This window comes from Aquila chrysaetos, chromosome 6 (assembly GCF_900496995.4).
Source record: "Aquila chrysaetos chrysaetos chromosome 6, bAquChr1.4, whole genome shotgun sequence".
NCBI lineage: Eukaryota > Metazoa > Chordata > Aves > Accipitriformes > Accipitridae > Aquila > Aquila chrysaetos.
The window spans coordinates 9,733,441-9,757,369 of NC_044009.1; the positions used below are offsets into that span (position 1 = coordinate 9,733,441).

Consider the following 23,929-nt stretch of genomic DNA (forward strand, 5'->3'; position numbering starts at 1 on the left):
TTTCAAGATGCAAGGCTCATTTTTAGGGCTGAAAGAATAATTTTTAAAGGCCCAAAGCCTCCATTTGAGGGTCCAAATAATCATTTTTAAGGTACAAAACCTCGTTTTTAGTGTTCAAACCTCATTTATAAGTTCCAGAGCCCTCTTTCAAGGTTCAAAGACTCACCTAGAGGTATAGAAATAGATCTTCTCAGTTCATCAAAAACAGGTGTTGCCAATTCATCATTTAAGTGGCTGAAAACTCTTCTTGGCCAAACCAGCTCTTTACAAGCACTGTAAAAGTGCTTACCTTCATATTGGAACTTTCCTCTTACCACAGGGGAAAGAGCAAGGCATAGCTATTGCACTGATTTTTCTTAGAGTGCTGCACCTCATAGCCATTCTGTGAAGACATTAAAGACTTTCAAAAAAGGATTCTCCTTTGGGAAATGTCTCCTTCCAAGCAGACAAAGTTGCAGTGCATTTGTATACATAACTTGCTAATCTTTCTGCCAGAGAAAGCATCAAATCTCTTCAAGCACACTGTCAGGACATTGGAGGAATGGTGTATTGTAAGCCTCTTGGATGCATTGGCCAGCTGTTCACACCTTGAAAACAAGCACAGACCCAATTGTTACAACCTATCTTCTCCCCACTCCACCCCCCATCCATCTACGGTTGAGTTAAGGCTTGATTTGCCCAACTATCATACGCACATGTTTGCATTTCAGACCCCTTAAGGCCACACGCTCTCACTGAAGGTAGCTGCGGTCTACGGCAGCTCACTTCAGAGAGCAGCAGTCTGCAGTCTTTACAAGAACAAGGCATGACACTGTTCAGAGAGCCAGCAGGGGCGGCTACTTCTTCAAGGACCAAGGTCTCCTGGACAGAGACGCAAGCATCCAAAAAGCCTTGGAAATGAAATTGTTGATTGCTTTTTTGAGGAAGTTGCTGCTGCCAAATTACTGTCCAGAGCTCCTTCTTGCTTCAACTCACCACTGCATATGGGACATGTCTTTTCCCTTCTGGCCGTAGGGGTAGTTCAGTGGGCAACTTCATAGCTAGGAAGGTTGACCACCTCCAGGGCAGACATGGCCAGAAATAAAATTCTTATCAAAGCTTTCCAAATATTCAGGCAGAAGGAAAAATATTACCCGTCTTAGAAACAAATGCATTATTTTCCAAGTTCTGGATGATTTGGGTGAATTCGTTGTATGGGGAAGAAAAAAAAAAGAAAGAAACCCAAGCTGTCTCATGACTGGGTTTCTCAATTAAGTCAAAACATAACTACTGCTCCCAGACATGCAGTACCCTAACCCAGTACCTACTAGGAAGATGTCATTAATAATAATCTTACTGCCACATTTATAGCCATTTTCACCATCCAGCTGCTCAGGTTTGACAAAGTCTTCCAGAGCTCCAGTGACACATGAGGCTGCCTGGATGAGAATGAAAGGAGAGCACTAAGCTCCTGGAAAATCAAAATCCCAAGAAATAGCTGCCCACGTGGTATCAGAGTTACCCCAATAAACAGCTACCTCTGGGCGGTACCAGAGTTGCTTGTAGTACGTATGGTCAAAAATCACAAAAGCAATCAATCTCATCCATACAGCAATCAGACGTGTATTGAGGCCCAAAGCAGGGTGGTATGACAGTATCATCATGGCTGTAGATACCATCCTTACTCTTTGCCCAGCTGACACCCAGCACTGGGAGACCTTTTACAGGGCTTCCACAGAAGCAGCACAGAAGCCCAGTTCTCTTCCCATCCATCACCAAGCTCTTGTGTGGTAACAGCCCACAGTTTTATATCAATAGAGTTTACTGGAGATAAACTAGGCCCCTGTGGGAGCCTTAAAACATTTTGCACCACAATTTCAAAACATCTTACCTTGATATCCAAAGGAATATCAAGGAATGCCTCGAAGGTGTTGGAAGTGGCTTTGCAGCTGAAGCATGTTACTGGAAGGCAAAGAGAAAACCTTCTCAGGTTGGGAAGGAGACTAACTCTGCCCATTTCAATGACCAACACGTACTACTTTAGCCACACTGGACTTACTGCTGCATACTAGAAGCTGTTTACCACAAACAAAGACCCACAGATCATTCTAAGAATAGTAACATTTTTTTAAAAGTACCTCTGGATCTCAGAAAGCACCCAAATATTTGATGGACAATGGTAGTTGCTTGAGAAGAGATGTCCAAGCTGGAAAAAAATGGTAAGGCAGAGAGTTACCTCCTCCAAGAGTTTTGCTTTGTCTGAAAACCTTGGGTATAGGGTTTCCTTGATGGGAGTACATCAAGGAGTCCAAAGGGCTCAGGAACACTGAAAAGGTAATTTGCTTGCACATACTTGCTGCTTCCACTCGGACAAGCTCTCTGCGTGGCATCGACAGTATAGCATAAGAACGCGTGGGCGTTTTCTTGCATGCCAAGCTGGAAATGTTCTCCTATTCCTAAGAAGAAAGAAGTTAGTAGTTCACTCCTACAAGAAGGGAAGAAAACATGTAAAAGCAGCTGAAATTTTTCTGGGAATCTTTGGGAAGTGACAAACAGATTTACAAGGAGATGTTCGTAAAAGTATTCACACAACTGGCTGTGCTCAAGAGAGAGCAGGTAGCTGGCCAAAAGGGGTGTGTACGTCAGGCACTGCAGAACAGAGTTGAGGAAGCACGTATTGCCCAGGTTGTGGAGTCCTGCTCCAGCTCTCTGTCTTTGCTGTCAGTCCATGCAAATCTCTGGGGGAAAGGGGATCCTTTGTGGCAGAGCCATTACCTCGGCAATTACTGCAGGGAAATGGCATTTGAAAAGAGGTGAGACAATATTGTTGCATGAAAGCATATTTTAAAAAGTTGAGTTCTGTACAGGAGCATCCAGGACAACCTGTAACACAGAAATGTCAGGGGAAACCTAGCACTGCCATTGACATTTACTGGTCAAGAAACAGGTTTGGAAAATAGTGTTCCCCTGCTTATTTTGCTGAAAGTCCAACAAACCCACACTCTGATTTCTGTGCCTTGGGCTACCTTCCTTTCCCTATAGAGTCTTGAATTGGATTATCAGGTCAAGTCTTCCCTATTCCTGATGATAACTGATGAAAACAAGCAAGTACCTAACCCTACTGATGTCAGATCTTTCTACGAGCAATGTCATCTTTCAGTCTTGTGTATAGTGGCAGAGGACTGACAAAACGTGTTTTCCTGTGTCTAATCGAAAATACCTGGGTAAGTCTGGCTGCTATCAGGAAACATCCCAAAAAATCACTCTAGGTTGTCAGCACATCAACATTCAGGGATGGAGCACCAGCCATGTCTGTTGCCTTTGGGGAATCACAAAGTCCAAGCCTGCTGGTGAAGCTGTTACTCACAGGATTCATTCCCCTTTGTGGCCATTGTTCCTCTCAGGAGCAGAGGGGAAAGTTTTGCCTGACAAAGAATGTCAGAACACGCTCCAGAAAGAGAAGATCAGTGCCAATCCTATCACCTGATTGCAAAGAAATAATTGTAGCTCAATAAAATGATTTTAAAAAAAAAAAACCAAATGCAACCCATAGAACAGCATCTGCCATCAAAAGTGTTTCAGTGGTACTTGTAACTGCTGCAGAGCTGCAGGCTGATGGCCCTACGGTCCCTGTCACAGGACTCCAGTTGACAGCAATTACCAAGGCCCTTTTGAAAGACTGCATTGCATGTCACCTTCTTTGAAGAGGACCTGCTGCTTACCTGTGGCTAGCGTTAGCAGCAGAGCCCTCAAGCTCTCCAGCCCACACTTTCCCACCTTGTACGCAGGAGTGACCAGCTTTCAGTCACTACTTTAACAGCTGCATTTGCCATGCTCCTTTTCTGTCTCCCTTCCTATGGCATCAATCAGGCTGGGTTTCTTGTCATGCAAGGCTAAGCCCAATGCCTCAGACTATGCTGCCAACCCCCCTACTTACCTGTCCTTGGATATGGTAAAGAAATAAGAATTAGCAAATAGAACTCTACCCATGGCCCTGACCAGCCTATAAAGGTGTAACAGCTCAGGCTACAGCTCAGAAGATATAGACCAACCTGTACTTTTATCCCATATCTACCTACTGTATGATCTGTCCTGAAAGTTAAATCATAATTACCTTTGAAAGAGGATGGAAGTTGAGGAGAAGTGGGCAGGAAACAATAAATGGTTGGAAAAAAGTAGTCACGCAAGTAGCAAAGGAAGGAGCCAAATTATCCCGAAGGCCAGCTCAACCCAACTAGCTTTCGCTGGCCCACTTTTCAGGATCCCAGGCCCTGGCCAGGTGAGCTCACAGCGGCCAGGCAGATGCCGCATCACTGTCCCTCGAGCCATGCAACCACGTAGCCACCACAGCCGAGGCACCTCCTGCAGCTGGCAGCCAGCAGCTGCTGGGCTTCCCCACATGCTGCTGGCAAAGGGCTGTTCGTCCGCTGGCAGAGCTCCTCCTCTTCCCCAAGCCACACAAGCCAGACGAGTAAAAACGTGCCCGATGAGCATTCCTGCCACCAGTGACATAAACACCTGCACAAGCCAGGTTCTCATGCTTGCCCAATCAGCTACTCAGCCAGCAGTGACAGCACAAGCACCTGCACAAGCCAGGTTCCCACACCTGCCCTATCAGGTACTCAGCCACAACTTGTAACAACCTCATGCAAACCTACAGGCTTGGGAAGAGTGGCTGGAAAGCTGCCTTGCGGAGAAGGACCTGGCGGTGTTGGTTGACAGCCAGCTGAATATGAGCAGGCTACATCTTCACTCTTTCTGATAATTTTAGCTAAAATTTTCAGCATTACCTCTTGCCAGTCTTCTGCACTAAATTAAAATCCATTTTAGATCATGGCAGAAGAATGCCAGTACCATAGGTTATTAAATCCTACAGCTACAACACCTGGAGAAAACTACCTGGACTAGAGTACGTTCATATTAGCCAAGTACCGAAGTCCACGCTTCCATTCTGCAGAGGAAAGAGCTTGTTTCTCTGAAGTAATTGTTCTTCCAGTAATTGACCTCAGATTATACAAATGAAAACTACACTCTGACAGTCAGAAGCAAGCTTAGCTCTTTAAGTAGAGTCATGCTTTTGATAGCATATGTCCATACGTTCTGTGTGGTTTGCTCAAATTTTTATGGTTTTAATATTTTGTACCTTCTATGAAAACTGGTTTGCTGCTAGATAACTGTATAAGTGAGATTTGATAAATGATCATATATTAACATTATGATTGAAAAAATAGACAAAAGTATAGCCAAGCAATTAGCTAGTAGAGGTAGTTACTCATAAGTTTTGCAGTTCTTTGCTCTTACAACTAGATGTTCCTGTACGCTAGATGAGAACAATGTTGAAACTGACCACATGATTGAAACTGCATTAAGCTTCAAGATCAAAGAACAAGGACAAGAACAAAGACTTCAAGGACAGTCAACAGAATCTCAAATGGGTCAGTGGTTGTAAAAGCAGCCCTTCGACTCAAATGAATTCTTCATTGCACATGATCGGATCTAGGCAGTACTATGATAATCAGTTAAATAATTTTTATGTATATGTATACTAATCTGATTAATTTGTAATTGTTACTCCAAATAACCTGTTTGTGCTGAAGCTGTGACATGCACGCTAGGTGGAATTATCCCCCGTGCATCCAGCGCTGCAATAAAGAATGCCTGCTGTCTAAAACTCCAAAACGAGTCTTAGAGCATTTCTTCGACCAGCTTTTCAGTATCATTTCTTGGCACAGTCGTTAGCAAGGCATGCTTTGTGAGTTCAAAGGGTATCTTATGTCACAAGACCTTTGTGGTCTTCTTAAGTACATCACACCTGCGAAAGAGTCCTTAGGAGATTGTGATCCATCCCTTGACTCTCTGATGGGGCAATGAAGAGTTTGAGAAAGTCATGGATGTTTTTGATGTTCCCCAAAGCAGTTTGTTCCTAGGTATCTTCTAGCCAGAAGTTGAATATTTACAGCCAGATTTTACATCAGCCTGTGTACAGTGCCTAGGAACCCTTTTTTTCCTGCACGATCTTTGTGCACATGGAGCTGTGTGTGTGGAGTGCACGGATCTGTGTTTGTGTGTGTGCCTATTGTCTGAGAGCAAAAAAAATGGCTTTGCTGAGCCCTTTGTGAGGCTCTGGGCTCTGTCCCTGCTGGGATCCCTGCCCCGTGACCGTGTGCTCCAGGGTCCCTCTGTCACTACAGAAGGGGAAGAGTCAGGTCACATCCTGGCTTTGGGAAGTGGCTTCTCCTGCCACCCTACAAGCAGTTGGGTGGCAGAGCTGAGCCAGGGCAGTGCCAGGAGCTGGGCACAGGCAACCTGGGAAAGGTTGGGGGGTTGGAGTAAATGTGAGCTGTTTGGTGCACCAGATCATGGCCTCCAACATGATACTCCCTAAGAAGAACTATCCCCTTTTAGAGTGAGACTTGAAATGCAGCTTATCAAGAAGGTTATTGCATAACTTTTGTATTGCAACATACTTTTAGGAAACTAATAATTCCTCCATTGACTAATAATAAACACACTGTTACCAAAAAAGCCGGTGAAAGAAATTCTCTAAGACTTGATTTTGGAGTTTTAGAAAGCAGGCATTCCTTATTGCAGCGCTGGGTGCTCCACCTAGTGTGCACACCGTTACCTACAGCAAACAAAATTTATATTGTCCTAGTCATATACATATTCATGTTATCATTTACATAGTGTTCCCCACTTTGGGCATGCGCAGTGTGAGTCATCTTTTTTTCCTAGTTAGCTGGCCTTGGTGAGTTTTAATTACAAAAAAACTCAGCAGAACCCAAAGCTTATCATCAGGGCCCAAGGCTTCTTGTCTGTTGATGCACATCAGGCCCCAAGGCCTCCTGTTGGTGCCTTTAGCGCATACCATTGACAAAGCTCAAGGTTTTCTTATCTAACTAGTACATACCAAAATTTCAAAGCTATTCAAGCAAGAAAAAGTTCATCACTACAGCGATACAGTGAAGTTTTCCTTCTCATGCCTTTATTCAAGGCATCAACACCACCATTGCTCATAGTATCACTTTGCCAGGATATTGCTGCAAGTAATACTGAGTTCCAAGTCTATTGTGTAAGATACACAGTTATGTTACCATAGGGAAATCTCATAAGTCACCCACACCATTAATCTGCCATCCTGCTGCACTTAGTATCAAGGTATAAGCCTGTTCCTCCATTCAGGTTCATCCCTCCCTAGTCCAACCTTCCATACCAGGTCTTTTGGACACAGGCCTGGTGGAGAGTCTGGTGAGGTGGCCAAGAGGTCCCTCCCTCCAGTGTTCCAGACCACCTGAGTGCACAGGTCAGCCTCACCACTGTCCACAGGCATTTGCACTTCTACTCTTCAGCAAATCCCCCTGTTCTTTCTTCTCCGCCTGATTTTACACTTATTCTCCCTTCCTCCTTTCCCTACACCCACCTTTTTGCCACTTCTGCTCCTTCTTTTCTCTTCCCAGATTTGCCCCATATAGACCAAGTACTCCTACTGCCTTTTTCTCGTGGTCTCAGTTCTGTTACACCTGTATTCAGATTTGGTGTTTCTGACATGGTTACTTTTAAGTAACTTTGGCCCAGTAGTATATTATTGATATTGTCATCAAGATGAGAGTGGCCTTGCATTGCAGCACTTCCTTCTGACTGTACTGCTCACGCTTGTTACACTTTGTCTACATCACATATTTTCTGGACAGATTTTAGCTTAGCCTGCCTAATTCCAATTAAGCACAAGTCAGCGTGCATGCCAAAGCAGCAATATAAATCATTTTGTGCTCAAACCCTACCTTTGCCCTTCCATAGCTTTCATCATACTGCTGGCTGCCATCAAAAGCTGTGGCTGGTTTTGAGGCCTGGTGTTGCAGCTTGACATCCTGCTCACACTATTTGGGAATGCTAACAAACTTGTCTTCTCTTTCGGACATTATAAATCATAGTTTAAAAGATGAATCAACATACAGTGATGAGGAGTCACCATCAGGCTTTGAGGATGAGCTACTCATCAAATGCCTAGTAGACAGGTAAATGCCTCTGTCTATTCAAATTCTTCAGACTTCTGGGTCTTTGTAAACCAAAGAGATCCAGAGACTGTTAGGGCATGTGTATTCCTTACAAGACTCAAGAAAAAAAAAATTATTTTCTGTCCATTGAGTTAAAAAAATCTCTATGGATTTGTGTAGCCATCTGTGCCCTTCCAGCTGCTCAGGTTGTTAAAGAGGAAACTGCAGGCCAAATATGGGGTTGAGAAGAGTGGATTTCCTTGTGCTCTGCATCCCCAACACAGCTACCACCAGCACCCTGGACTTGCCCCCCAGCTTGATGTGGAGTAGAGCCAACACATCAGCCATCCACTGGTGGAGGCTTCTCCATCCACCAGCTCCATGAGAAATCCCTTCCAGCTTCAGGTCAGCTGCTCTATCTGGGAGTTGGACAAGTTATCTCTGGTCCTGACATTTCTCTTCCTTGGGCCATTGAACATTCAGCCTTATAAAACTGCCCCAGCTCCCACATGAAAAGCCCCACCCCTAAAGAGCTCTCCAAAATGTCTTTATTGAGCATGATTAGCAACTTCAGGTTATTGCCTGATTGCTCATTTTCCTGTTTGTATTGGGCATTCAGCTAGAAAAGCTTCTCCCTGGCAATGTGATCCAAGTTGAATTTCAGCTATTTCAGGAAATAATGTTTTCCCACTGTGGAATGCAACCCTACCGTAGTAATAAATTACATCAAATCAGGGGTGAGATCATAGTGCTTTTGCTGTCTACACAGGTTCTGTATTTTCTCTGTCAGCTGAGATTTGTAATCTTCAGTGGCAACATCTCCCAGCTTTCTCATGCGGCACAGCACTTTCTCCACTCTGGCCAAGTTCTTCCAGAGCTCACTCTGCAACTGCAGTGTCTCCTGCTTGTCCTTTCCCATATGTGCTATTCCAGAACTGATGTCTGTGGTCAGTTTGCTTCCAGTCTTGACGTTTTTCACAATCATTGCCCACCAAGATCCTCAGATCATATGCCAGCTCGGCCATGCTCTCAATGCTCCCTCTCCTTTGGAATTACTGAGTGTGCCTGCTATTGTGTACTGGAGGCCTTTATCAAATCTTGCTTCATTTGTGCTACTAGTTTTTACGAGCAGACATGCCCTTGTCAAGCTCAGTGCAGGGGCAAACTCCTTCAGAAAACACTCCTCCAGTATTTTCTTGGTGGTCCCATCCGGGTCACTGATGATGAAGCAGTATTTGGTTGTTGAGCCTGACAGACTAGACATACTCTCTCACCACCTTCACTATGAACACTGTTGAGAAAACAAAACTGCACCAAGTGTGATCTGATCTGTCCACGAAGGTTCATAGCTGGAAGAGGCTCTGGGAGGAGCCTGGACTTCTCCTTCCTGTGAGGGAAGTGCCAGGAAATTTCTACCAGCTCATCCGCAATTTCCTGCAATGCATCACCCAACTCCATTTCCTAGTGGACAAAGAAATTTTGGTGGTGCTGGGAAGGACTGAGAACAGTGTTGAGGAGCTTGGACTTGGAGAAGCTGCAGTGCCCCATCTGCATGAAGGAGATGGTTGGCATGGACATGTGCACCCAGCTCTCCTCCTTGAACCCTCTGCCTTCTGGCAGGGGGTGCAGACTTCACCTCTTCACAGTGCCCCTCATGGCCCAGAGCAAGAGAGTTCACTGATAGGTGTCAAGGGGAGGGAGCAGCAGTGGGAGAGCAAACTGACACATGGCCATTTTGGAGATGAGCTCCTGCTGGAGGAAGCTGTCTGAGGAATGCAAACAGGGGGTGTGAGGAATCACTCCTATCCATCTCAACCAGAGAAAAGAGATCATCAGAAATGACCATGTCATCTCCATCCACACTTGTTTGTATGCTAGCACTTCTTCCATTTCTCAGGCTCATGCTTCTGGCCATGCCATGCAGACCCACAGAAGATGCCATGGTAAACCTCCTTGGGTCTGAGGCATCTGGTCATTCATACTTTGCTTAGTGATCTCAAGGACGTCTGTCAACTGCAGCTTCCTGGTCTGGTGCATCTCCAATTCTAGCATTGACAGCAGAGACAGAAGTCTTTCTTCTGTCTGGAATAAACAAGCACATAAGCAAATCTGAACGTCATTACCATTCACTTGATGTTATGGTGTAAAAGGAGTCACAGTTCCTGAAGAGAAGTAACAAACCCAGGAAATAAATAGGTCCTGAGAGCAATCCTGGAAGAACAGTCTCTAGGGGACAGACTGAGGAGACCTCCGTAAGATTAGTCCTCGAACAGTGGAGGTGCTCAAAGGTGTTGCTGTACTTCATTTTACATGTTCTTTAGGTCCTGGCATGCTCTTACTCAGTCTGGTGTTGGCTAGGCTTGGTGTACATCAGAGGAAAATGACGAGGAGACCCTGTTATTGGTGCTGTCAAGTCATGTTACTCATAGCCAAGCTCACCCTAGCTGTCTCAAAGCTGGAGCCATCTAAGCCTCCTTGTAGTGTAAGTCCTAGTTGTTGATTCTGACAGCCTGGTGCAAAAATTGGGAATGCTGCATGTTCCCAGAATATGTCCTAGTCTTACCCTTGCTGAAAGGTGGCCATGAAGCATGGAGGGGCAGGAGAAACTCTTTATCAGCTCTGATATCAATTACTAAGTACCTGCAACACATTCTTTCTGGGAGGGATGGCAGCCTTCTTGCACCTATCATAGAGTGTTCAGTCCCAGGGATACCAGCAGGGCTTGTAGACCACCACACACAGGTGCATGCCCATTCGATGGGACACTGTCAGTGCTTGGTGAACAACACTAAGAGCAGTGCCCCCATGAGCAGTGTACTGTTGAGGCTTCTGGGCCACTGCCTACAGCACTGAGTCCACTCTCCATGTACCGTTGGGGCTCCGAGACTCTTGCACACATCAAAGTGCTCAGTCCAAGGCATAATGGCAGAGCTTGTAGAACATCACATACACCAGAGCACTCAGTCCCAGGATTCTGGCAGGGCTTGCAGATGAAGGAACTGAGCAGCACAAGAGCTGAGCCAAGCACCCCTCTCTCTGGTGCTCCCTCCAGGAGGCCCCTCTTAATTCCACTGCAAGAGCTGGTGAGAGAAGTATCAGCTTGTCCTTCTCTGACTGTCTTCTCTTCCCCTCCCTCCTCCTACAACTCTTCTTTCCTTCCCTTTAGAAAGAGTCTGAAAGCACAACTCCAACTAGGAACATAATACACAGTGTTATGGTACAGTTAATAACACTTTCCATAAAACGGACCGTATTGTCCATTTTTCAGGGCAAAGGGGAAAAGGAAGCACTGTGGAGCCGGTTTCACCATGCTTGTGAGTAGCCAGACAGCTAGAAAGGCAGGTTCAACCCCAGCTTTAGTGGAAGTTAAGAAACAGCTTGGTTGTATTTCATGGTAGGGTGGAGTTTGCAAGAGGTTTCCTGAAAATAAACTCTCCCTGTGTTATTGCTCAGCAGCATCCTGCTACTGTGGGGAGCTCTGAACCACCACCCCAGGCAACAGCTACAGTTGGGAACCTGATGAAATAAAGCTCATCGCTAAGAGCCGGTGGTAAGGGAAACTGTCCCATGAGGGCCTCCTGCATCATGAGTCCTGTTATTCCAGACAATCACATAACAGAACTGCTTCTCTCAACCAAGTTCCACACAGCAACCCACTGGTTTCATGCCACTTTACATGAAAAAGTTGTTCCAAAGTCATCTAACCATTAGGCAAGAGCCTTCTAACTTGCCAACAGATATGTCTTCATACTTGTTTGCACCTGCACATTCTGGGGTCCCCTCCTACCAGTTCCTTTTGCTGCATTCTCAGTTATCCCTAGTGGTCTGTGGTCCACAATCCAGCATTCATTTCACAAAGCTAAACATTCCAACAGACAAGACGACCTTCTTTTCATTAGTTGGATCACTGTTCCCTGTTACAGGTTAACAGGTCTTCTCATTCATTCTTACTTGCCTTCAACTCTTCCACTAAGGGTCTATGGGATGCCGCAGGACAACCGCGATAACGCCAGCACTCCATCCCTTCTGACACATCTTTGAAAGGCTCCCAGCGTCTGGTGTCACAGATCAGCACCTTGAGCAAGACTGACTCCAGGTATGCCTGGGTCAATAGACAAGCAGCAAGAATGCTGCAGAAATAGAGTGGCTTTGCAAAGTTTGACCATGATTAGCAACTGGTAGCATGGGTGTTAGTGCTTAGTCCGATTGTGTTGTTCCTCATCATTTGAAGTGTATAAGAGCCCTATGTAAAAGAACATTTGGGGTGCCCCAGCTTGGCTGGGACACCTCATGCCCATGAATAAGTATTTACCCTTGTAATTCTACAATTTGCATCCTAGCCTCTCCCATCAGTCGACACAGGCAGTTGCAAATTTTTGCAACTTGGCAGGCGTTTCCTTCAGCAGACAGGATGGAGCTGCAGAGCCCCCGCTGACCCCTCTCCCCTGGACGACACCACGATGCCCCCGCAGCCAAGGACCAAGCCTGGGGCTGCCCCCATCGCTGCCAGCCCTTCTCTGGGCGCCCCATGCCCCCCGCCCGCCTGCCCCACTGCCCGGGGGGCGACAGCCTGGCTTTCCCCAGTGGTTGGGGTTGCCCGCAGCCCCAGCCCCAGTGGGGCCTTACCTGCCGTGGGGGGCTGAGCTGGCTGCCGGGGCCAGGAGCCACCCGGGAGCCCCCCACTGAGTGCAGGGGGTCAGGTCCCACCCTGCCCAGACAAACACCCAAAGGTGGGTGCAGCTGCAACCCTGAAGTCCCCGCATGGGGAGCAATGGGCACTACAGGGCAGGAGGGGAGGCCGAAGGGGCTGGGCAGCCCTGGAGTGGGCAGGGGCCATGGCTGCAGCGCTGGGGCAGGGCAGAGATCGCAGTGAGCATTGCACCGATATTTGACAGGGACACTGAGCGGCAGCGCTGGGGCTCAGCGGGTGGCACCGCTGCCAGTCCTGGAAAGAGAGGCTCGGTGGCTTGGCTCCAAGCCTCGTCCCCACTCCACGGGCCCAGTGGAGAATGGCTGAAGCTGGTCACAGCGCCTGCCCCCCGCACAAGGCCAAGCCAGGTTTTGGGGATGGAGGAAGGGTTTTGCACTGGCTGGCACAGAGGGCAGGTACCGGCAGTGGGGATCTTCAGCAGAGGGATGTGCCGCACCGCTGCCCGGACATCTGTTACCAATATGCAGCCATGTTTGTGTTCCTTCACTCCACCGCCATCCATTATATATGGCCAGGATGGATTAGCGGGGCTCGGTTACACATGAGAAATTCCATCGAGGAGCTGGAATACAATCAAGAAGCAGCAGATCACAGCCTTTAAACGCTGGTTGCCCGGTGAGGATCCATTACAGATTCCGCCTCTCAATCCCTCCTCGGTCCCGGCATGGGCTGACGGCTGGCACAGAGCAGCTCTCATGGGCACATGAGCCGACACCACCCTGCAATACAGCCACAGTGCCAGAGCAGGTTACACTGTGCCGGCGGCAGCGCAGCACCCTGCAATATTGATGGGGACGTAGTACAAAACATGGAAACATGGCCCGGTGGCGGAGGCACCATGTGTCTCAGGTTAAGCAGACAGAAGTTGTGAGCTGTGACACGAGCCATGCGCGAGCCCGCTCCCATCTCCTTGCCAGCATGGCGGGCAAGGGCCAGAGCTCTGCCAGCTGCTGGGCCAAGGGGGGATTTTGCCAAAAGCCCTGCGAGGGTTGGATCCTCCTCTAGGTACCAGAAAGCCTCTCGCAAATATCCTGCCTCCTGCTCCCCTGGAGTGCCGGGGAAGGACAGAAAGGGCCACCTGGGTGCCCGGCGTGGCCTGGGACCTCTGACGGGAGGATGCTGCTCACAGGGAGCCTTGGGAAGTGGCAAAGAGCCACCTCCTGCTTGCCAGCTTTTTTTGATCTAAATCTCCGTGAGATTTATGTCTTTGCATCCGTCTCCAGGGCAGAAGGCACTGAGAGGCCGTGGTCTCCCTGAGCAGCCTCACCCCATGCTCAGCTGGCCTTGATGGGGCAGACGCGGCCCCCAGAACTCTCAACACTGACGTTTGGGTCCACTCACTGGGAAGCAAGGTCTGCCAAGGCGGCAGGCAGGTGTGGGCAGCAGCTCAGCCCCAACGCCAGGAGCTCCCCAGCCACCTGGTCTGCAGGAAGGGATGGAGCAGGGCGGCAGCGAGGGCCCAGCACCCTTCGGGGCACACTGCCACTGCACAGATCTTGGGGACGACCCGGACTGGGGGGGTGGACCTCCGGGGTTTCCCTGAAGAAGAGACTCCTGAAATACAAGGCACATCCCAGCTGGGGCTGCTTCTCCCATGCCCAGACAGCCTCCCCACGGGATCACAGCCCTCCACAGCATGGGGTGTGTGGGACCAGGAGAGGAGAGGAGGGTCTCCTCCAAACCTCTTTCCTCACCCCAGCCTTCAGGAGAGCAGGCACTGGCCCCTTCGGGGATCTGCTTGGAAGGGTCCCAGGGGACTCCCCCCTTCCCCTTCCCCTTTCCCTTCCATTTCCAGGGGTGCATCCCCCTCCCCACTTCCAGGGCCATATCCCTCCCACTCCCCCAGTTCTGCAGCAACGAGCAAAGCAGCACGGAAGAAACCAGGCATGGCCCCTCTCGGCATCCCCAGTAGCTTTATTTCAGAGGGACCCCGGGGGCGAGGCGGTGCGTGTGGTCCCCTGAGCCCGGCTCTTCCTCCTGCACCCTCCACAGCCATGATGGGTCTTCACTGACTGCCGGCAAGTAGCAGAGCCGGCTGCGCCCATTGCTGTCCCGCTGCCCAGACAGGCTCTGGACACACTGGTGGGGCATGGGGGGCTGCAATCCCCACGTGCAGCAGAGAATCTCCAGCGCTGGGGACCTCCGGGGCCCCGCTGCTGCTGCTGACGCCCCTGCCGCTGCAGCCCCGGCCCCGCATACAGATGGAAATGGCCGCGGGGATGGAGGACCACCCCAGCATGGTCATCCTTCACCGGCAGGCAGTGGATGACCACGATGGGCTGCCGGCAGAGCGGGCAGGTGGCAGCGACGGCAGTGGCAGCCCAGCGCTGGATGCAGGCATGGCAGAATGCATGCCAGCACAGGTCCATGCCAGCGGGGTCTTCAAGGGGACCCAAGCAGATGGGGCAGGTGTCCTCCTGCCGGGACCTCATGGCGGGTCCTGGCGCCGGCGGCTCATGCCTGGGCCCTCCGGCGCTGCTGCTGCCAGGACTCGGTGTCCTGTCAGCTGCTGCTGGGACTTGATGGGTGCCACTGGTGGGATTCGGTGGCTCCTTGGCTGCTGGCAGGTCACGTCTGGTGTGCTGTTGGCAGGACTCAATGGCTCAGGTGCTGCCCACAGGACTCGACGTCTCGTGTGCCGCTGGCAGTACGTGACGCTGGCATGTATCATTGCCCACCACAAGTGATGTCATGGCGTGACTGTGACTCTCTGGTGACATCACTAGGTGCTCAGGGGCACACCCAGGAGCTCTCCCAGCCTGAGACACAACCTGTGATGCAAAACCCATCTGGCAGCATGCTTCACACCTCTGCATTTGCTCAGGCCCCTTTCAGGCGGTCCCTGTTGTTGTTGGTTGTTGCGCCAGCATCACACACTCACAGAGTGGCTGGAGTTGTCAGGGACGTCCAGAGCTCATCTTGTCCAAGCCCCTGCTGAAGGAGGGCCACCCTGAGCTGGATGGACCCTGGGCACCACTGAAAAGAGCCAGGCTCCATCTTCTTTGCGCTCTCTCTTCAGATATTGATATATATGGAGAAGATCCCCCCAGCCTCCTCTTCTCCAGGCTGCACACTCCCATCTCTCAGTCGCTCCTCATGCTCCAGTCCCTTCCCCATCTTGGTGGCCCTTCGCTGGACTCTATCCAGTCCGTCCCTGTCTCTCTTGTGCTGGGGAGCCCAGCAATGGACACAGCACTCCAGCAGTGGCCTCACCAGTGCTGATCCCCTCCCTCGACCTGCTTGGCAGTGCTCCTCCTTGTGCAGCCCAGGACACCGCTGGCCTCCTTTGCTGCCTCAACTTCAACGTGGTGTCCATCAGGACCTTCTCTGCAGAGCCGCTTTCCAGCTGGGTGCCCCCAGCATGTCCTGGTGCTTGGGGCTGTTCCTCCCCAGGGGCAGGATTTTGCGTGTCCCTTGGTTGAACTTCGGGAGGTTCCTGTCAGCCCATTTCTCCAGCTGTCAAGGTCCCTCTGGGTGGCAGCGTGATCACCTGGTGTCTCAGCCACTCCTCCCAGTTCTGTATAGAACTGTGACTGATTTTGTTGGTTTGGTTTCTACATTTTGACTATCAAATAAAAGCAGAGGAAGGAAATCAAGGGAACGAGGGGTTGCATACCTCTCATTTCTTTAATTTGCAAAACCTGCTTAGCGTTTTACTTCTAGTTGCTCCTGCAGAGCAGCCAGTGCGAGACTGCTGAAAGCTGGGAGCCTCCCCTGGGTGCGTGACTATGCCCTTGCAGGAGCACTGCTCCTGAAATCACAGAGCCTGCCTTAGTTGAGAGAAGAAAGTAAGAGGGACTGGGAAGAGATTTCTATTTTCTTTTACAAATGGTGCTTGGGGAGCATATTTCCCCACGCTGCTGGAGAACCCACAGTGTGATAAAGGAGGCCAGGAGGGAGCCAGTCAGGGTATTCCCCCCAGGGAAGAGAAGCAATGTCTGGATGAGGAATGACCCCACCAACCCAGCAGTCAGGGCACTGGCTGCAGCCCCAGCCCTTTTGGTCCCCACTCTCTGCCAAAGGCAGAGTTACTTTTTTGGTTGGGAAAACAGTTCATTGTCCTGCTCTGCCCACTTTGATAAGGAAGTCACAGGTGACTTCTTCCTCATTTTTTCTGCTCAACAGCTGATAACACCTGTCAAACCAAATCATGTGCTTTTGGGCGGTTCCTCTGTCTGAACAACATTCACTGTTAGAAAAAGCACACGGGAGGCTATATCTGAAATTCTCATCCACATCTTGACACAGAATGCAGTACCTAGTCCTTTTTCACTTTGGCTTGAAGCCCTCGGTTCACCTGTCACAATCTGAGCATTAGTCCTCGTGTTTCTCTTTCTCTTGCTGATTCCGCAGAATCTGTTTTGTTGCTTGCATACTTCACTGTGAAATTCAAAAGCAAGTATTGTGTTGCTGTACTTTCCAGCCTGACTGACAGTCCCAGAGAGAGAGAGTACAAGGGTGTGCTGCTGCTGGTACAGCTGGCCCACGCTGGCAGCAGATGTCAACTTTGCTTGCTGCATGTGACACAACCCACACAGTGTTGAGGGCTCTTGTAACACCCTAAACTCCCCAGTGAAAGTCTACCGGGGGCCGCACCCTCCTTGCACTTGCTTGTGCCCATATGATCCTAGCTACAAGACTAGGGAGGGTCACTTGACCAGGCTTCTGCCTGCTTTGGGGTTGAGTACATGCTTGGAGAACTTGTGGCATGAAACTTCTCCTTCCCAAAGCACAGAAGGGAAATAAGACACAAGTACAGAAGAGGTAGGAGGCATTTTTTGCATGCCCAGTTGCCTCCAAATTCCTGGATAATCATATTTGTTTATGGGAAATTTGCTCTTCTTACATCAACTTTGGCAGTAGCTGAGGTAATGGGAAGACAGCAAAAAGAATAGAAGTGACATTAGGATCTGGAATTGCTCTTTCATTAGCAATTGTACTTTCTTACACAGCACTATGAGTTCATGCCATGCATTAAAGAGCATGGCATCTCTGCCATTAGCACGAGCTCATACTGCGCTGATTGCTGGACTTAAAGCTATGTTCATGAGTACTGTTACTTGCTATTTAACACAACAGGTGAAGAGGCAAGATTTTCTATACTGGTCTTGAAGCACCTCTCTGCCTTATTTGAAGAAACTGTCAATGGTACAAATACAGAGAAATCTTCATCAAGATCATACTTGCTAGGTGATGTACATTAACTGACCACAGAAACAGAGCAGATTAGAGAAAAAAAGCACCTATCTTAGCATCCTATCTCCAACAGTGGCCAATACGAGACACTTAAGGGACAGCTTAATAACAAAGCGGTATTCCCCTGCTGTGATATTCTCCTGCCAGCTTTCAGCAATCGCTGGTAGATCAGAGCCTGCCTCAAGTAATTAAATATTAACCAGATTGTTTTCCTGGGAAACTGAGACACCCGGAAACGTAACGTATCTTCTCCAACGGCTTGCAAAGGAAACTGAGAATCACATCCAGTGCCTTAGAGAAAGTAACAGTCTGTGAAACCTTGCACTTTCCTTTAAAGAAATCCACAAGGAGAGTCGCCGTGCTGGTTGTTTTGGAGCAGACAGTATCTGTGTCATAGGAAAGGGATGTGCTAATGTTAAGCCAAAGAAACCTATCACTACTCTGTAGGGCCAAACCTACTCTGTGTTTCTCTATCACTTCGCACAGTAGGTTCCCAACATGGTTAACTGCTAGGATTGGCTTCTAATGGGCAAGATTTCTCAGGAGTCATTTGGAGAATTGTCAGGGAAGGGCTTGCCTCATTTATCAATTTTCTAGATTAACCATTCCCAGTGGACGCAATACAGGGTAAAGAATGGGGACAACTCTAAATAAGAGGACGCAAATATTTCAGAGTGGTTGGAGAGCTCTGACTACTAAAGAAGAGTAGCTGGGGCCTTAAGAACTTTCAGCTTTACCAAAGATCAAACAAGATGAACTTTAATCTGAAAAGCTGTATAAAACTATCTGTCCCACCATCTGAGTCTCTATTGATTCCCTCCAGACTTTTCAAAACTTTGATATTGCAGGCTCTTTCTTCTCCAGCTGCACACACATAAACCTCCAGCTGTGTTAGTCTCTAATTTTGACTTGGGTAAGAAAAGGTGAACATCATTATTTATCCCTGAATGAAATAGGTATATATTTTCTCTACAAAGCTGGACTTCTCTACCTGGCAATGGAAAATGAAAAAAAAAAAAAAAAAAACCAAAACCAAAACCCAAACCAACCACATCGGGTTCTTTGTTTCAGGCCACCTAACACATTTTTCATTTTGATTCCATTCTATGAGCCTACACACCCTCACGCACATGTGTGCACACCCGCTCCCTCTTTTTATCCAACTGTCACGATCCAGTGTTGCAAGACACTGACCTTCCACTGTATCCAAGGTCTGCTCTTTCCTGTTCACTGCCTTTGTTGATCTGCCATCATAGCCAGCATAAATTCTCTCTTCTTTTGAGAAGATCCATCATCAAAGAATTAATGCTGTCACACATCATTCTCATGAATTGGTAAGAGTGAGGTCTGTGCATGACAGACTCCAGAAGTTCCTGCAAGATGCAGATGAAGTGAATACTCCAGTTAAGATAGTACCACATAAATTAGCAGATCAGCTTTTACTCAAAAGCTTTTATTTCAGCTTTTATTCAGTTATTGCAGCCTGTTTGAGAGAGGTTTTATCAACTGGAACACTGCACTGAGGTTGGGTGCTGTGCACTGCCAGTTTCTAACCCTGTCTCCACAAAAAAGGATTTTTTTCTTTATGGAGCCACATGTGTCTGCCAGGCCACTCACCACAGCCCTGAAGGGGCTGAGTATTACCAGCGTGGTTGGATCCTGGTAACTGGACAGACTGAGACTGAGAAAACAAGACACAGCAACGGTTGGAAACTTATCACAGATAACAGGAGTGTGGATAGGAAACACAAAGCTCTTCTTTATAAACAAGCATAAACCCTGTGCTGTAGTAAAACATCCACTGGAGGGAGTGCGTGCACACAGAATTCAATTCATGCTTCCTACCCAGGAGGACAGCGTTACTGAGAAAAGTGCAAGGATAGCTTTGTTTGCAATAAATGCAACAACGTATTTAGTATTAAAAAAAAAAAAAAAAAAAAAAAATCAAGCACATTCAGCAGCCATGCAATTAAAACTTGAAGGAGGATAACCTACCTGAAAACCACAGTTACCAACCTATACATAGGCAAGTTCTAATCCTCTTGAAAACAGGGATTTAGCAGCCTAAAAACCGCAGCATAAAGAAACTGTATTCCAGTTCAGCAATTTCAGAGTCACATTGAAAGGGATTACAGAGAAGAGCTGAATTCTACTTACGCTTAAGCACTCTTAGGATGGGGTCATTAAACTTTACTTTTCCTTTTGTATTTCTGCAAAGAGCTTGATCTGTACTCAAGCTTTGGGTTCTAGAAGCTCTTTCCAGGCTTACTCTTAGAACAACAATGCTTTTCCCTGGATAAAATAGGTTGAGTTTCATAGGATAATGTGCAACTTTTAAAAGGAAAACACAAGACCTACTGTATGTGGTTTAAGTGCCATTTTTTTATTTACCAGTATCTTCCATCTATTCTGTGTAGGCATTCACGCTTCAACATGCACCGGCTCCAGAGTGAACCAACTCTCTTCTTCCTATTCATGACCCAGAACAACGGATTAGTGATCATCCTGAACCCTGATAAGAAATAGTTTACATCTACTTCATAATTTAGTAAATAATTATTTAAAAATTATTTCGCTTGCATCTTCCTCTTTTTAATCTTTTATCACAGAGAAAGACCATGTTATCCAAAACCACATCCAAGCTGCCCATAACATCCCTAGGCCATGCCTGGCAAATCAGGAGAAAGGCCAACAAAAGCATGAGTCCTTAGACAGCCCTTCCTTTTTCTAGACTACACGCTTCCAGGATTTCCACTGTATCTGGGCTTTTTATTGGTACAAAGATGGGAAAAAGAATTAGATTAGCATTGTTACCTCCCAGTTCTGTAATGACTCTCAAAGAATTTGGGAAGTATTTCTTGATGTCAAGAGCTGGGGCATAATGGGATCACATTTAATTTTGCATCCATGTCCAGCATTTCTAGTTTTGGAGAGAAGCTTGAAGTTGTTCGCATTTAGAACAGTTTAAAGATGAGGCAAGTAAATCCACCACTTGGACTCAAACTTTTGTCATGGTTTCAGCCCAGCCGGTCACAAAGGACCACGCAGCCGCTCGCTCACTCCTCCCGCCCCCCTCCGGTGGGATAGGGGGAAGAATCGGAGGAGAGAAAAGGAAAAAAAAAAAAAAAAAAAAAACCAAACCAAAAAAACCCCAGAACCTCGAGGGTTGAGATAAGGGCAGTTTACTGGGACAACACACACACACAAAAAAAGAAGTTACAACAACAACGGTACTAATAAAAGAATATACAAAAGGAGTGATGCACAGTACAACTGCTCACCACCCGGGACCCGATGCTCCACTACTTCCCCCACCAAAAGTCAAGAGTACTCCCTGCCAACCCACTCCCCATTTATATACTGAGCATGATGTCACATGGTATGGAATAGCTCCTTGGCTAATTCAGGTCAGCTGCCCCGGCTATGCCCCCCCCACCTCCCAGGTTCCTGTAAAAATTAACTCTATCCCAGCTGAACCCAGGACAACTTTTTAACACGACCTCAAGATTTTTGCAACAGCTTTTCAAGAAATACAACAAGGATTTAGGTGGAGTATGGTCTTTGGAAAACACAAGGGCTTTGTCAATAACAGTTGCACCAACAATATATGCTTCCTCTGTTTCTGAAGAGAGAAATCTTTCCTCCACTCCAGGCCCTCACATAAATTCAGTTGTACTAAGCCAGTACAGTAAGACATCATAAAAATAGATGCAGTTTGATCCTCTAAACATTTTATAAATGGAATTTAGATTTTCATTACCTGCTACAAAAGACTTGGATCTCATGGCATGCCAAAGCGCAGTCTTGCTGTGGGTATCTCCATAGTTGTTCTATGCTACAGACAGACATTTTGTGACAAGGCAGGTTCCAAACTCTGCAAACTTTCTAAGATGTGTGGCTACAGGAAGCTTCCACTTACAGCCCCATGGACTCCATCGGAAGTTCAGTGCAGTCAATGGGGATCCTTCAGTGAGCTCTCACTCTTACTAAATCCTAAAAACTAGAGTGCAGCAACAGGCACTTAGGCAGTCCTCCCTGTTTCCGAGAGCAATAGGTAGCATTTCCTGGACCCTAGTATTCTGTTTCAACTCCTACATTCACCAAAGCCATTTCCTAAAAAGTTTCGGTACACATGTTCTCACTGTCTTCCCATGACAGAATCTCCCTCTAATATCCATAGTTTTTTTTCCCAAAATGTTAAACAGGCACAGTTTCATATATAACACTAGATATGAGGGAGCTAGGACACTACACAAAAATTATACTCCATTATTTCATTTTTTTCCACTGTTAAAAATCCTCATTCAAACTGCTTTCAAGCACTATGTTCAGTAGTCCTACTGCACACCTGTAATCTCAGCTCTCGCCACAAGAATTGCATTGTACACCTGCTAGCACTCACTTGGCCATCTATTCTACCTTTTGTCATAGCAGCAGTTTGTGATGCTAATTAAAAACAAATTTACATATCTCAAACTATTTACATTTCTTTTTTGACACAGCAGTAATTTGCTCTTCTGCATGAATTAAAAGTCTTGCCTACCTGTGTCACTTTTCTTTTTAATCTTTTTCCTCAGCTCTCTGGTCATTCAGCCCTAAAACAAGCTCTGGAAATATTATCAAGAGATGTCATAGCGCATGTTGTAAAGAGCATTTTCATGGTTTGAATAGACAACACCCTGACTTATTTCCTACTTAAATACTATGACCAGTTCACTGATAAAGTTCCAACTAGAATAATGTAAAAAAGCGATAACATGAGGAAAATCTGTTTAATTTCATCCAGCGTTCATTAGAAAATATTTAACTTTTACTGATTCTTACTGGTAGTACAACATCCTAAAAGCTGGCCCTGTTAAAGACTGAGGAATGGATGGACTTTTGTTCTTCTCAAGCTGCATGCAGTTTTAAAAAGGCCTGGGTCTCATGGTGTGGCAAGGAACGGCTGATGTGAAGTCCACCCTGCAGGAGAAGCCCTGAAGTATCTCCACTCGCATGGTGAGATATTTCTACATGTTTAAGCAGCAAGACATTTCTCCTGAGCTTGTGTGAGGGGAAATGACACAAGTGTGAAAGAACAGCAAATGCTTTTCCAGAATTAGCTGGAGTGAAGTAGATGCCTGTGACTGTTCACTCAACTCCTGCTCAGATTTTGGGTAACAGCTCATGCTAAGGCCTGCTGTATGCTGGCAGCAGCGCCACTGGGTCAAAGCAAGGGCAATGCATAGGCAGGACAGGTGCCCAGAAAGAGCTAAAAGGCCATGATGCAGCCATTATCACCTGCAGCTGGCTGTCTCCTGCAGCCATCATCTTTGCAGATTGATTGTCTGGCAGTTTCCTCAGAATCTGCTAACACTTTGAAATGGTATAGACCAAACTTCCAAATGCAAAGGTATCAAAATATCAGCTTACCCAGAAAGCTCTTCAAGCAGATCCAACAGCAGCCGGAGTGCTGAGGCTTTTGTGCTTCCTGGTGGGATACAGGGGATGCCAGCACTGTGACAGAGGAGGAAGGATAAGCACTCTCACCGTCAGCCAGGCAACTCTTTTGCTCATTGGTTGCACAAGTTATGAGTTATAAATTGTGAGTTGCAAGTTATGAATTAGAGAACTTGAGAGTGAGAAACCTCATGACTTTAAGCGATGAATTAGTGAATTCACGTGTTTGACTAGACTGTGCAAAGGGGACTGAGCCCTTGTTTATTGTGTTTGTTTGCTTGTTTTCCTAATATGCTCATAAAATAAAGTTTAATTTACAGAGTACAAGGTCCTCTAAATTTGAGAGATGCAAACGGTCTATGACAGTGCCAGCAGCACAGTACCTCAGTATGCGTCAGTGTGAGAAGTTGAATTTTGTCTCCACATGCCATCTGTACCAAGTTGACAAGCTTGCCTTTTGTAAGGACATGACACTTGCACTCTTTCATGCAGTTCTTATTTCATCCAAATACTAACAACACATCAAAGTTGAAGTGAGGACTTGTTATTTTACTCTTCAGCATGATGAACAGGAAAGCAAAAACACAGTGCAAATTCCTGTTGACATGGT

General features: G+C 47.2%; 1 protein-coding gene and 1 pseudogene across 1 annotated transcript; both read right to left on the reverse strand.

Moving 5' to 3' along the window:
• Nucleotides 1-403: 403 nt before the first annotated feature.
• LOC115343076 (ubiquitin carboxyl-terminal hydrolase 42-like) lies at nucleotides 404-7,309 on the reverse strand. The gene is made up of 7 exons (XM_030018551.1): nucleotides 7,193-7,309; nucleotides 2,333-2,697; nucleotides 2,118-2,185; nucleotides 1,871-1,941; nucleotides 1,271-1,418; nucleotides 713-890; nucleotides 404-587 (listed from the first exon to the last, which is right to left on the reverse strand). The coding sequence occupies exons 1-7, from the start codon at nucleotides 7,307-7,309 to the stop codon at nucleotides 404-406; spliced, it is 1,131 nt and encodes a 376-aa protein (XP_029874411.1).
• An 874-nt stretch (nucleotides 7,310-8,183) lies between these two features.
• On the reverse strand, nucleotides 8,184-14,775 carry LOC115343078 (annotated as a pseudogene).
• Nucleotides 14,776-23,929: the final 9,154 nt, after the last annotated feature.